Source organism: Grus americana, chromosome 4 (genome assembly GCF_028858705.1).
Source record: "Grus americana isolate bGruAme1 chromosome 4, bGruAme1.mat, whole genome shotgun sequence".
Classification (NCBI taxonomy): domain Eukaryota; kingdom Metazoa; phylum Chordata; class Aves; order Gruiformes; family Gruidae; genus Grus; species Grus americana.
This window is the reverse complement of record NC_072855.1, coordinates 33,113,118-33,128,407: the sequence shown is the minus strand read 5'-3', so window position 1 is coordinate 33,128,407 and position 15,290 is coordinate 33,113,118. Positions and strand designations below refer to the sequence as shown.

Sequence of the window (15,290 nt, the reverse complement as noted above, 5' to 3'; positions counted from 1 at the left end):
GTGTCCAGCCTGAACGCCTTCCTCTGCAGCTCAGGGCTTCATCTCCTCCGGAGCTCCGCACCGGGCGGTTGAGGACAGCTTACAGCCCCCCTCCCCAGCCATCGCTGGCCCGAGCAGTGGAGGCCTAGCACACTCACACAGGACTCCATGTTCAGGACAGGAACAGAGCTGCATCCCAGATAATCTCAACCTCAGGGACACCTGTGGAAGTTTATTGCTTGAATTAGCTCATTGGTGGCAGCTACCCTTTGCCATATGTGGCTTTGTGTGGGTGCACGCTGTTGGTTGCCATTGGGCTGGGAGCCAGATCTGCAGAGGGGAGCGGGGAGCAGAGCAGAGTGTGAGAGCCGTACAGGTTATTATACATCACAGGTAACCCTACGGATGGGCGTCAGACACAGATCACTGTTAGCCTAAGACAGCAAAAGTACATTATAAAGTCAAACTATTGCACTTATTCCAGTCTGCCACAGCAATGAGATTCCCAAAAGCCTGCTTAGGAAGAGCTACCTCACATTGGAAAAATAGAGGAAGGATCGATGTGTTGCTATTTGGGGCTCCATAGCCCATGACACAGTCTTCATGTACGATTGATGCCTGTGTGAAGCACATCAAGAAGGTGCAGGTATGTCTTCACTGCTAAGAGATGAACATGGTAAATTTCATGTTTGCTGCATGTATGTTTATACCCACACTGAGCTGTCAAAAGCTGTTTCTTGAAATCTGAGGATTTCCTTGGTGGAGAAGGTAGGGGAAAATATGACAGGAAGGACCACAAAGGTAGATGTAGGGCAAGGTGAAGACACTGGACTGGGAGGAGGAAAAATAATGGCTGTCAGAGGTCACAGGCAGAGCCTGTAGCAGACAAGTTCAGCGTGAATCAGGATAAAGTAAATGGGGAATGGTCTCCCTGGCCACAGCTCCGGGGCCTTAGTAGATGTGAGAGTAGAGCATTTACAGATCTTAAAGGAAGTCTAGGCTTTGTCAGCATCCATTAAAAAAAAATGAGAAGGGCTATACATAATGGTCCCCTGCCCTCATAAATACATACACATGCAGAGTTCAGAGACCTGCTTGCTTGAGCCTGCTGAGATACCCCAGGATTAAGTGTCTGCTTAGCGGTAAAGCAGCCAGTAGGGCCCAGGTGCAGAGTAAGATGGTGAAATTTCATGGTCTTTTTTTCATTCTACAGCCCTACTACAGTTCTGCCTAGAACTTTGTAGGGGTTTTATGCAATGACCTGAATATACATCAGCATATCCTAAACATTTTGTCCATTACCTGTAACAAATCAAGAAAAATGGTATTTTTGTTGCTACAGGCTATTTTAAAAGGCTAAGATTATTTCCCCCTTTAAACTGAAAAGGTTATCAGTCTTTGTGTTAAAGGAAAGGAATCTCAGAGATAACTCTGAAATTATGTGTAATATAAACTCTAAATTTGCCTTGGAAATTTTCACAGCTCTTGCTTCTGATGAAGAGTGGTTGGTTTTTCCTATTGTCTGCAAAACTGCTAGTTGCAATTCTTAGTTGCCTTCCTAAGTCAATTTTCCCTTTTCCCTACACAGGGTAGGTCAGTGGTCTAATGGTGACTGAACTCCAAATATTAGTATATTTTGGAAAATATGGTAATAGAACTTGGAAATAACAATCAGAAATTAATTTTAAGACATATTTAAGTTGACATATACCTTTTTTCCGATACAGATATACAATGAAGAAAGTTTTTATGAATTTTAAGTTTCCTAGCTTTACATGGATATGCACAAAAAAATAGTTACATTTTCATTTATAGTCATCAGAAGAACTAATGTAAACCTACATGTAATGACCCCAGTTCTCCACATGAGTAAACTGATAGTTTAAATACATCTTTTCAGGTCAATGCTTTAAATGTGATGCTTGCAGAATGACTCTTGTCCTCATTTAAATCAGTGGTTATATTCCCACTGCTTCCTGGAACTCAGGTTTTCAAGATCAGTCTTAGTAAATCTGTATGTATGATAAGATGGCAATCACTTGAAAACTGTATAAGGAATTATATAAAAGAGTTGCAGTATACCTCAGAAAAAAAACCCAAAATCATAGCTACTCTTAAGTTTGTGAACAAATATGACTACCCAAACGTCTTTAAAAACAGTCCCAGATGATAAGCTTGCCCTGGGAGTGTGGTTCTCAGTGTCAAGGTTATTGTTATCCATTGCCCAGTTTTGGTGTTTTGGTGTTGGTTTTTTTGTTTGGGTTTTTTTTTTCAAAAAGGAAAAAAGAAGACAACAGTGTGTTTATCTGTCCAACTCTGAGGTTGGATGCTGCCAGGACAAGGCTTGGTGCTTCAGAAAGTTGAGCACCATGAACACTGCTGGCTACTCACTGTCTCTGGAAATCAAACCTAACATCATCTCTGGTTTGGCACCGAAAGACAAAATGCCCAAATCAAAGGGCATATTTCAGTGACTTCTGGAGTGCTTGGAAGCAAGTATGAAACAAACACTGCTACTATCCCCATCTCCGCACTTACGGAAAAGTGAAAGATTTAAGCATAAAACATGGTTGTTTTTTCCCCTCTATAAAATCCATATAAGCTATCATGTTATTTATTTTAAATTAGTTATGATTTGTATAATGTCATGATATTAGATATCTGACACACTAATGGTTGTTAAGTCACTATATTACTTCAGTGTTTACTAAAATTATAGTGGTGGTTAAAGTTAGAGCAGTTGTATGAAGTACATACAAGTGATATTCAGCTTTATTTAAAAAATATGGAACAAATGCACAATTGTTATCCTGTGAAGCACATTTTACAGTAAATGAAGAGCAATGTAATTTCCATCAGAATTTGGAACAAAGGTAACTAAAAATATCACTGATTACAATTCTATTGTAAAAGTGAAAAAACAAGCACCATATTCTTAAATGTAAGCATTTTTACATTCATAAAAATTCAAGACTTTTCATTTTGGTAGAGCACTTCAAAGAAATACAAATTTATCTTTTAAGTCACATCATAATCATTCTATCTACATTTTAAATGCTCAGCAGCATATAATACAGAAATAATCACTACAATGTACATATGAACAAAAATAAAAGTTAAAATGAATATGAACACTAATGTTTTTTAAAATGATGCACACATAACTATTTTTAAAGATATGTAACATGTATTTCATGCTTTACTTTCTGGTATCACAAAAGAAAAAAGCCCTCCTAAACATTCAAATCCTTTTATCCCTTGTCCTGACTCCAACTAAACATGGTGAAGCTGCAGTTTACCTGGCACAAGGCTCAATGAAAACATACAAAGACAACAGAATTTGTCCAACTGACAAGAAAAATAATTATATATATACATAGTTCTTTGTAATGCATGTCTCTGCACAGAAATCCTTCAACTTGGCTAATGTTAAGGAGTTTGATTTTGAAAATAGAATGGAAAATAGATCAGGAGATGGTAAGGCATTATATTTAGCTTTGGAAAGGTCCAACTATTAAAAAAATCAGAGGTCCTCAAAACATATACCAGAAAGAAATACTAAAGGTACGGGAAATTAAATACAAAGATCCTACACTATGTGAAATACCACCTGCTTTTCCAGTAAAATATCTATTTGCCTAACACTGAGTAATCCCAATGCATTCAATGAGCATACTGCAATTTGTACAAACTTCCTGGCAAGTCTAGGAAGAATTAGGGTCCAAAAGCATTAAAAGATGCTTTTATTTTCTTTTTCATGTAATCAAGTAACACATGTCAGCTATCATGTGAATTAAATTCCTATGGTACAAAACACACCTCAGTGCCAAAGGCATCACACCTGATTAAAACAATTGCACAGTCTCACACAGATTTCCTGCAATGTCACAGATTTCACCCAGGTTGTTCAGCTTTCGGTATCTCAGGATGCTTACAGCGCGTCTGATATTGGTATTTACTAAAACCTCCATGAAAACAAGATGCCTTTTATTTCTTAAAAAATATATATATCTTCGCATAAATTTTAGGGGAAAGGTGGCTAGACTTGTACATTTATCATCTAATAAAATACAGAATATATACTTTACCAAGTTTTGCCTCTAAATTCGTTGTATTATTTGAAGTTTCTGGATGGCATAGTTAAATTCCTAAGTACCTAAGTAACCCTACATCATTAGTAATGACATTTATTACTGATAATTCTCTAACAGCAGGTAATATAAATGGCTTTAACACATGGTGACATAAACATAATATGAAAGATTTCAGATGCTAACTGGCATTTGTTGTGCAGGAAAAAGCATACTATTATTAACAGAATAGTTTTATCCAGGATAACAGACAATGAAATCTAAGTTACCTCATAAAATTTCCTACGGCAGAATTAGGACTGAAATACCACAAGAAGATAGTTAACGTGAATTATACTGAAATGTTATCTTATCTCTTATCACTCAGAACAAAAAGATTTATTTGTGCTCCCTTAAATAGGCTTTGGCTTACTTTCTTAAATCCAACTAGATAAGAATAATTCCTCTATGTAAAGGCACATCCAGAATGTACCAATGCAAATACAGGTTTTGGAGGATTTTTTTCCACAAAGGAAGGAAAAAAAAAAACCAATAAGCTACCTCCAATAATAGATATTTTGTGTTAACACATACCATTATTATTTGCACAGAACAATTTACAATATCAACAACTACATCAAAAAATAACAGCAGGTATTTAATTCCACTAGACTGTGCTTTCAGCTGCTCTCTCAGCAAATACAGATGTACAGCAAACATGAGAACAAAATCAGGGTTTGTTTCATACATGGCTCCTGTGTAAGGACTAGCATGGCTGTCCTTCACGTGACCTGCTCCTGCAAAATCCCAGTAAAGCATCTGGAATTTCAAGATTGCATATACAAATGCATACTAAAATTAGCATAAATATCTTACTTCTGGCTTGTCATGTTCTTACTCAGCCCCTGACTAATAATGACTTTAACTGTACACACATATAAAAAACCTTTGCGCAGTTGAAGCAACTGAGAATACCCAATGACTTGACTTTACTTTCGTTTTGTATCTCATTAGTTAAGTGGATAGTTCCTGTGCTGCAGCTGCTCCCATCTCCCTTAGCAACATTTGTACAGGCACATTCTTCTATTTTTATATAACTGATTTCTCTAACAAGGCAGGGGGAGAAATATTCACACAAAAGAAAGGAGAAACTGTCAATACACAAAGTGCTGACACATCCATTAAGTAAATAACCTGTAAAGTTTATCTTCTCTAATTATCTCCAGAAGCTTTAGCTAGCACTTGCTTTAGTCAAAAGTTTGTTATATTGACAATATCCCTTCAAAGGAAAATTCCAGTGCAGTATAGAAATTATTTTAATCAGTACATCAAAATCACTATGGGCTAATGTCAGGCAGATGCAAACATATAGACAGGTGTGCACACATACATTCTATATGATGGCCTTGGGAGGGAATGGGATCTTCCTTGCATATCACAGAACAGCAGCAGTTTCATCTTGGGAGCCTGGCTTGCCTGCTCTGTAGCATCAGCAACCATAGAAAAAAGTCAGTCTCTGCTTCCCACACACCAAGATGTGTAAGGAATTTTAAAGGAGCTGTGTTTCACTGTAGGCTTGTAAAGATGTCATGCAAAAGCTTTGCCTGAGCACTGCTGACTTGATCCCACAGCAATGGCATTTTTTGCAGCTGAGGATTTAAGAGTACTAGGCAAGACAGGTTAACAATGTCCTGTGAAAGTACAACCACTGAAGAAGCCACGCTTCAGGAAAAGTATCAGCTTCTCTATTTCAAATACTTGTGGGATTAAAAACACAGAACATACATTCATTTACTCAATTTTTGGTTACTTTAAAATAAAACCTTTGTTTTGACATATCTAAGGATTACTATATTGTATTCCTTTCAAGACCCTGGAAAGTCTTAAATTTCTAATATTTCAAACATGAACATATAGTTCTTTTGTCATTTTTGGCATAAAAATGGACTCCAGTTGAGAATTACAATTAAAATAGCAGATCCAACTGACATAGACAGCTCTTTCATTCACTGAATAGAGGTACTGAAAATTATCAATAGCTTCAGGAACTGCCCTGAGAATTCTCATCCATTTACTTAGCAGATCATCTACTTGTATTAATCTGAGATTTGAGTCTTTCTTTAATAGCATCTTGTAAACAATGATGGATTTTGGAAAGAAGTGGCTATAACTTATGATCAAGTCTGGATGGATTATGATTTATTAAAAAACAGTATCCCATTGCCACCTACGTGATAGTTTCTCCTCATCCTCTGTGTCCCATCCATTGTTAAGGACCACCAATCACTAGAACAGTTCTTAGGACAGCAGTTGCAGTTAGAGGATGGATATGCTGGAACCTCAGTTAAGAGGTAGGTGTTTTACCTATTGCATGCCTCTCACATTTTCAGATCGCTACTCCTAACTCTGAGTAGTCAGGAGAGGCCACTGGTGCAACAGCACACATCTGTCCACATCTGTCCACTTGCTGCTGCCAGCAGTGCAGGAGCCTCTTCTCCCAGTTCAAGCAGAGAAGAAAGGATCAGGCTGAAAACCTCAGACCTACCCCAGGGTAGAAGATCAGCCTGTTGCAGGGTTCTTTATCAAGAAGCACTTCTCCTGCCCTTTAACATTTAGGCATGCTACCCTCTTACAACAACAGAAGTTGTTTTAAGATTAAAAAGCATGAATCTATTGCTGTGAAAAAGAACAGGAGAGAGACAGAAGCAGCCTAACTAGTTTCTTTTCTTTTTCTTTTTTTTTTTGTGTGTGTGAAATTCCAGCTATTGTAAAAATGTAAGGTGCTTTTCACTGTCAACCAACGTAGCTCTCATGGGAACTGAAGATTTTATACCTACAACAGAGATTAATACCAATGATTACTACTGACAACAGATTGAAACTCTCCCTGACAAAGTCCAAGACAGTTCTTACTTTAGGGAAGTTTTTTATAAATACATTCTTGCAAAATAACTTCATATTGTGGAATCCTTCATGGGACTTGAGCCTACTACTTGCTGAGAAAAAGTGGTAAAATATCCGGGTGCCTTTGACAGATAACATGACTTTTATGTTGAAAGAACAGTTTCCATTTTCACTAGCTTTAAAATAATTGTTGACCCAGCAATGCAGCAACAATTTGGTTTTTTACATAAATTAGTATTTGGACATCCTACCCACATGAATGGATTTGTGGATGTAGGCTTGGCTCACAAAAAACTGCTGTCCTAACATATGTTTAAGGCTTAGTGAAGCACTGAAATACTGTTTTGATGAGGAATTTTTTCCAAAGCCTGGGCCTCTGGTTTTTTAACCTCCCTGGAATTTTGCACATTAATTTTTCTGAGGAGAAACAATGTGTAACAACTAATCTCAGAAGTATCAGCTCTGGCACATGATAAGGGAGAAGAAAGTACAGGGGGAATAAATGAGTAGTAAGGAGGAAAACTTGATGACTGCTGCATGTAAGTACCAAATTAGGTTGTCAGGGATAAAATCCTGGCCCTTCTGAAATCAAAAGCACAATACTTGCTAAATCACATACAAATGTCACTGTCAGTACTGTGACCAACAGATTATTTCCCAGGTGCTTTTGCAGAAAACAACATAACTCCTCTTGGGAGTATTATTTTATACACACACCATCTCTGAAAGGAATTCACATAAGTAGAAATCTTGAATACTATTTAGAGGGAGTAAAAGCCCTTCAAGTATCTTCACTGTTTGAGTTCTCCGTGACTACTGATTAGTAAGGGTAAGCAATTATTTCTTTTGATATAAATATATGATCCTCTACTTTTTGCAAAGTATCAGATCTGTACAATTACCATTTGCAGATATTTTCCAGGCCTGAATGCAGTTTATGTCCTGTGAGAGTTACTTCTGTAGAAAAAAAGAGACCTATTAGATTGTGACCAAAACACATAACAGAGGTAAGGAGAAGGTACGAAAGGCACGTGTGTTCACAATGCAGTGTCAAATATTCAGAACTTCTTGCAGGCAGTTCTAAAATTCTTCATATTTTATGATTGCCAGTCATTTTGGATGACAGTTCAAACAATGCATCCAAATTTTTGCTTGCCAAAAGGTACTTCTCTTGTTTGTTTTTTAATTTAAATATTAATCTCCATGCTGTCAGTTCTGAAATGGTGAAGATGGATTAGCAGCTTGTCCAAAATATCAGCCAGGCCTTGTAGTAAACACTTTCAAGAGGCACAATGTTGGCAGAAAGCTTTTGAAATTTCAGTCCGCACGTAAAATGTCAATTAAAGGTTTAAAAGACCTGTATGTTTACATAGATTAACATTCACTTGTCCTCTCATGTGCAAGAAATTGATCACTTTCGTTTGCATTTTCAGGTTCATCCACTTCTTCCACAGGGTTCTTTTCCTGCAAGCCACTATTTTCTGAACAAGAATAGTCATCTTCATCGCTACGATGACCTTCAAGACTGTGCCTGATGCCATAAGTAAAGTAAATGAGGAAGCCTTCCAAAAGGAAAAAAGAAAAGTTAATAGGGTTTTTAGGCAAGTAGTGCATCAAAAGGTAGTTAGGTATTACTCTCTGGCTGAACGTATTTTCCAAAAAAAGTTTATTCTTCAGATATTATTACTCAATGACTTTTTTGCCTCAGTCTTCACCAGCAAGTGCTCGAGCCACACTGCCCAGGTCACAGAAGGCAAAGGCAGGGTCTGGGAGAATGAAGAACCACCCACTGCAGGAGAAGGTCAGGTTCAAGAATATCTAAGGAACCTGAAGGTGCACAAGTCCATGGGACCTGATGAGATGCATCCGCGTGGGAACTGGTGGATGAAGTGGCCAAGCCACTCACCATCATATTTGAGAAGTCCTGGCAGTCCACTGACTGGAAAAGGGGAAACATAACCCCCATTTTTGAAAACGGTAAAAAGGAAGACCCAGGGAACTACGGGCCGGTCAGTCTCACCTCTGTGCCTAGCAAGATCATAGAGCAGATACTCCTGGAGACTATGCTCAGGCACATGGAAAACAAGGAGGTGACTGGTGACAGCCAGCATGGCTTCACTAAGGGCAAATCGTGCCTGACAAACTTGGTGGCCTTCTATGATGGGGTTACAGTGTTGTTGAATAAGGGAAGAGTGACTGATGTCATCTACCTGGACTTGTGCAAAGCATTTGACACTGTCCCACATGATATCCTTGTCTCTAAATTGGAGAGACATGGATTTGATGGATGGACCACTCGGTGGATTAGGAATTGGCCGGATGGTCGCACTCAAAGAGTTGTGGTCAACGGCTCAATGTCCAAGTGGAGAACAGTGATGAATGGCGTTCCTCAGCGGTCAGTATTGGGACTGGCACTGTTTAACATCTTTGTCGGCGACACAGACAGTGGGATTGAGTGCACCCTCAGTAAGTTTGCCAATGACACCAAGCTGTGTGGTGCGGTCAACACGCTGGAGGGGAGGTATGCCATCCAGAGGGACCTTGGCAGGCTTGAGAAGTGGGCCCATGCAAACCACATGAAGTTCAACAAGGCCAAGTGCAAGGTCCTGCACATGGGCTGGGGCAATCCCAAGCACAACTACAGGCTGGGTGAGGAATGGATTGAAAGCAGCCCTGAGGAGAAGGGCTTGGGGGTGTTGATTGATGAAAAGCTCAACATGAACTGGTAATGTGCACTAGCAGCCCAGAAAGCCAACCATGTCCTGGGCTGCATCAAAAACAGTGTGGCCGGCAGGTAGAGGGAGGTGATCCTGCATCTCTACTCTGCTCTTGTGAGACCCCACCTGGAGTACTGCATTCAGCTCTGGGATCCCCAGTACAAGAAAGACATTGAGCTTTTGGAGTGAGTCCAGAGGAGGGCCACAAAGATGATCAGAGGACTGGAGCATCTCTCCCATGAGGACAGGCTGAGAGAATTTGGGTTGTTCAGCTTGGAGAAGAGAAGGCTCAGGGGAGACCTAATTGCGGCCTTCCAGTACCTGAAGGGGGCCTACAAGAAAGATGGTGAGGGACTGTTTATGAGGGAGTGTAGTGATAGGACAAGGGGTAATGGGTTTAACTGAAAGAGTGTAGATTTAGATTAGACGTTAGGAAGAAATTCTTTACTGTGAGGATGATGAGGCACTGGAACAGGTTGCCCAGAGAGGTTGTAGATGCCCCCTCCCTGGAAGTGTTCAAGGCCAGGTTGGATGAGGCTTTGGGCAATCTGGTCTAGTGGAGGGTGTCCCTGCCCATGGCAGGGGGGTTGGAACTAGATGATCTTTAAGATCCCTTCCAACCCAAACCATTCTATGATTCTGTGATTCTATGATATCTGAATCAGAGCTCATGCTTCAGGTCTTCCCTGTTTCTATTTATAATGCAGGCACTACATCACAATGCATCATTTTTGTGTAATTGAATGCTCTAATAGGTCATGGAAACTATTATCTCTAATTTATGTCTAGATGGAATTAATACAATTTTCCATATCTTAAAGGAGAATGACTGATGTACTGGGAAGAAAACTGTTACAAACAGGTCTCTGCAAAATTTTAGCTATATTTATTAGGAAAAAAAAATTGTGGCTTATTGGAATTAGTCCTATAACTTTGATTCTTTCTATTACCTCAAAACTGTATTTACAATTTTGACTTCATAATAAATACCCCTTCTGAGGCATGCTCTCATTTTGATCGGAAATATCAGCTGACTTATTAAAACACAGACTTTCATTCAAATATTTAAAAGAAGAGAATAAAATGTTCTAAAATGGGATTTATCAGTCCTAACATAAGACGTGATTGAAATGAACAGAAGTACCTACCAAGTGCCATCCAGAAGCTAAATCTGATCCAAGTGTCTCCACTTAATTGTACCATCAAGTAAATATTTACCAGGATACTGAAGGATGGCAAAAATGGCAACAGTGGAACCTAAAAGGAAATATTTAATATGCCTGTAGCATTAAATGTAATTTCTTGCATGTCACACTTCCTACACAAACTAGAGGTGACACATCTGCTCACTAAAAAGAATAGGAAAATTTTCTTCTTGAAATGTGAAATTTTCATTCTCACTGGGTTTAACCACTGATTTCTACAGATCTTAAACTTTTAAAATAAATTCTTTTAAAAATATATTCTCTAAGGCTATGAAGAAAAACCTTTGTTTCTGCTGAACATATACTAATGAATTGCTGAATCTACAGCTGAAAAAATATTATTTGTATATTTTTTTATATTCCTTCTTTCCGAATTGCCCTCCCCCCCAATTCCACCAGATGCCTTGACCTTCATCACGATACTTCATTATTTCCAATAAGTAGCTGATCTTAGAACATAAGTGAAAGCTCAAAATGAAAGACAGGTAGGTACAAACTGTACAGTGGTCCAAATCACTGCACACAACACAGACAAGTGACTGCATGCTAATCAGTTTCTGAATTATTTTCCAGTTTCTAAGCACTTAAATTGAGGTCTAAAATTAGTTGGGTCTCCACAATGTGCACTTTGGGGATGTGTCTAAAAGGATACCCAGAAGATCTGTGCTGTCAGATCCACTAGTTGCAATAGCAGCTGTTCACACCAACATCAGTGGTGCAACCATTTTCTGCAGCCATGCTCCTATAGATGTCACACATCTCAATCTGTGGGCAATGAAACCCCTTCTGTAGTCCTGAGATCTGGACTGGACTGCACATGCCGATGATTCAGCCGTGAGCATCCACTACCCTTACTTTCACCAAAAAGTGAACAGCAATAGTGGCAGTGCAGTAATGAAAGGCTGCCTGAAAAAGGACCATCACTCTCTCTCTGCCCCTCTCCCACTTGTCAGAATCCATCCAAACCTCTCATTAGAGAATAACATAGCGGATGTTATTCACCATAAAGGCCACTTTCTGCTGGTTCTGAGGCTGCCTTTGGATGAGGAGAATGGTAACTATGAAGGACACCACCAACACAGCAAGAAGGCAAATACTCCAGGGCTCCAAGTTAGCAATGAAATGAATCCCGTAAGTAGTGAGGATGCTCAAGCCACAAATCAAGAAAGCTGCGTGAAAAATAAAATTATGGAAATGGGAAAGAAGTCACTTAATCTCTGCATTGAAGAGGACATGACTTTTAAGAAGAATGACAGCAGGTTTTCAGTATGAAATGTTATCATGAAAATGTTTAATTAAAGGAACATATAGTAGTAGATGACAGATTAGATCCGTCGAGAAGTATAAAAGCACTCTGCGGAATGACACATTAATTATGACTGAAGGAAGGCATGTTATCACTGGATTTTTAATTTTGTCTTTAATAAAATTCCATTACTTATGTTAATACATTACATGAATTTGGACAGCTGAACACTTACCTAAAAGACCCACTAAAAAGTTAACGGTAGTTGCAGTCTGCTCAGTAGGTAAACTGGATGGATTAATCAGGGCCTTAAGACTGAAGTGGTTCTCTTCTATCATATGTATCTGTGATTCACTTACTGCAGATTCCTTTTCAGGTGCAGCCAAAGCTGCTTTTTCTGGAGAATATTTTGGTTGCTCGTAGGTTAAACTGGGTTGGTATCTATGCATAAAACAAACAGGATAATAAAAAAATTAAGCTTACTTTGGGATTTGAAGCAGTGTGACCCTAGGAATGTATTTAAATACTAAATTCTTTGCAGTAGAGATTCAGAATGTCCCACTTTATAACTGCACTGCAACAGCATGTATTATTAGTCACTATCATATACAAACAAACTATGGCAACTCACTTTTTTTCTGGGTTTGTTTGGGGATTTTTGGGGCATTTTTTTAAGCTACGTGAATGCACCAATGGGTCAGATAAATGACCAGTCTCATATAAAAAGAGGGGACAGGGTCTGGTGGTCAATGGCAGGGAAGGGGTAGGGGACCTTCTTTCTGACTTGCTTCCCATAGGGTAAGAGGCCTAACTGGCCTAACCGGCAAAATAGTCTTCTCTTTCAAAGTGTAAATTATTGCAACATTGAATTTGAACTGAATTTAAACAGTTATACTTTTCAAAGTTAATTACTTAGCCTTAAGGAATAAAGACTGATTTTTTTAAGTTACAAAAAGCAATACATAATAAAGTGAGCTGCAGCTACCAATATATTAATATTATTCTGTAGCTTTACAAACAGAACAGATACCAGAGTTTTACTGACAAGTATTGATAATGGCACTCATTGAGAGATAATATTTGCACTCTCTTCTAGGGCTATCACATCTTGAAACACTTTTCTGACCAGGGTAATACAAAACAATTATTTGAACTTGTTCGTCCTGTGAACTACCTAGAACATCTACACCTTTCACATACAGCCCCCACAATGTAATAGGCCTGATGTACAGCATAGATTGTATTCATATCAAAATATCATTCATTACATCTAGTACCTTTGGGACTAATGCTTGGACTACACATCTTCTGGAAAATAAAAGGTGTTTAGATGTCACATGAAGCTTTGACTTCACTGATATGACAATATGTCATTGTTTTCTTTGATGGGTCACTGCTTCTTAGTAATCATTTAGATGCGTACAGCTAATTTTTAAACATTTAGCTATCTATCTAGCAAGAAACATACCCTGCAAATGTCACTTTTGTTTATATACTGACCAACACAAAAAAAAGCACAGTAGAATACAAAGGATGATTTTGACTCACCTAAGAATGAGGACACAAGTTGCCACAAGTGAATAAGCAAGAAGCGTACCAATAGACATCATGTCCACTAAAGCCTTTAGGTCAAACAGAAATGCCATTATAGCTAAAAAAGAAAAGAAAAGAAAATGCAAAATTTGTATGAGGCTGACATAGAATCATAGAATCATACAATCGTTTAGGTGGGAAAAGACCTTTAAGATCATCAAGTCCAACTGTAAGTGCTAAGATTAATATTAAGACATACTAAGAGCTAAGATTTTAAAATCTGTCTGCAGTGTAACTGCATCGTTTTACTGACAGCAATATGAGTGAAATCATGGTAATCCTTAAAAACACATTTTTGAAGTCATCGCCAACATTCCCAAACCTAATTCCCTACAGTTGGGGGATCTCATTCTTATAGATATGCACTGATGAGCCATACAGTCATGCTGCATAATCAAGCAACTTGTATTTGACTTACTTGGACATAAGTATTTCCACACATGGCTTATTGAATATGGGCCACATTAAAAATATATTTTCATAGAATAAGGTTCAGAACCTGCAACAGAGTCTCACCAAAGCTGAGAGGATGGATTCTGCTGCCAAACTGGGGAAAAATGATCCGACCCAGTAAGTCACTGGTATGTAAAATTTCTGCTGAGCTGAGAAAGAGCTCTGTGTAAAGAGGACTTTCAGGAGTTGTCTTGAATAAAATAGTTTTGTGGGTTTTTTTAAATTGTTTATCTTACTAAAAAAAAGTTAAGTTCAAGTGGCCTTCAGGAAAGGCCAGCAAAATCTCACATGAATTAATATTCTTAAGATCACTGAAATCAGAGGCAGAAACTTCCAGGATACTGAGGGTAATTACAACAGTCTTTGTGTTTATAAAAGCTAATGCCACATTCTTTTGGAGATTCTGGAATGTCTTTTTTGGTCTACGCTATTTGCACACAGACACACATAAAAAAATTAGCGCAAGCCATCAATAAATGAAAGGCTAATGCTAATTGATTTGAAATATATGTGGTCAAAGAACCTCTTAAAATATTTGTATTTTATTAACATTATTGAGATGCAGAAAGAATCTAAAATTACTTAATCTTTTGAATCACCAGTAATCTCAACATCAAAATAAACTATTAAACATAGCCTTTATACACTGTATGTATATGCACGCACAATTTTTTCGATATTCAGAAATACTTATATATAATATTTATGTTACACGTTTGTTAATATATTTGTAGATAGGTGTATAAGCGCACAAACACACATTCCCCTGGTATTTGATCCTGAAGGAGAAAGCAAAATGTGATTTTCTGAAAACAAGACTGCTGACTACAGAAGGTTTATTTCATCTGGGAGTCTCCTTTTCCAATGAAGGAAGGAAGATCATCCTGTTTTCTTTAATGACAGTGGATGTTCCTAAATCCAAGAAGTCATTTACGGGGAAGATTTCTGAATACCTCACAGCTTTGCATGCTCAAAAGAGCATAGATAAGCAAAGCTGAGGAAGAACCGAACCTACTATAACCTCATGTAAGTGGCTTTATTTAATTTTTAATTCTAGCTTCGAAAGGCTGCTTTGTAGCCCAGAATATTCTTTTACATTAGAACCAAACTGAAGAATGCCTGC

At 38.2% G+C, this 15,290-nt stretch overlaps 1 protein-coding gene across 11 annotated transcripts in view; it reads right to left on the bottom strand.

Moving 5' to 3' along the window:
- Window positions 1-2,787: 2,787 nt before the first annotated feature.
- SLC7A2 (solute carrier family 7 member 2) overlaps window positions 2,788-15,290 on the bottom strand; it is a 56,482-nt gene continuing 43,979 nt past the window's right edge. For 10 of the 11 annotated variants that reach the window (XM_054823770.1, XM_054823769.1, XM_054823779.1 and 7 more), the window contains 5 exons: window positions 13,670-13,772; window positions 12,357-12,562; window positions 11,878-12,044; window positions 10,819-10,927; window positions 2,788-8,515 (listed from right to left, as the gene is read on the bottom strand). In XM_054823770.1, the coding sequence (XP_054679745.1) occupies window positions 8,328-8,515; window positions 10,819-10,927; window positions 11,878-12,044; window positions 12,357-12,562; window positions 13,670-13,772 (773 nt within the window). In that variant the 3' untranslated portion in view covers window positions 2,788-8,327. The remainder of the gene's footprint in view (window positions 8,516-10,818; window positions 10,928-11,877; window positions 12,045-12,356; window positions 12,563-13,669; window positions 13,773-15,290) is intronic. The other variant, XM_054823780.1, reaches the window with a different exon arrangement.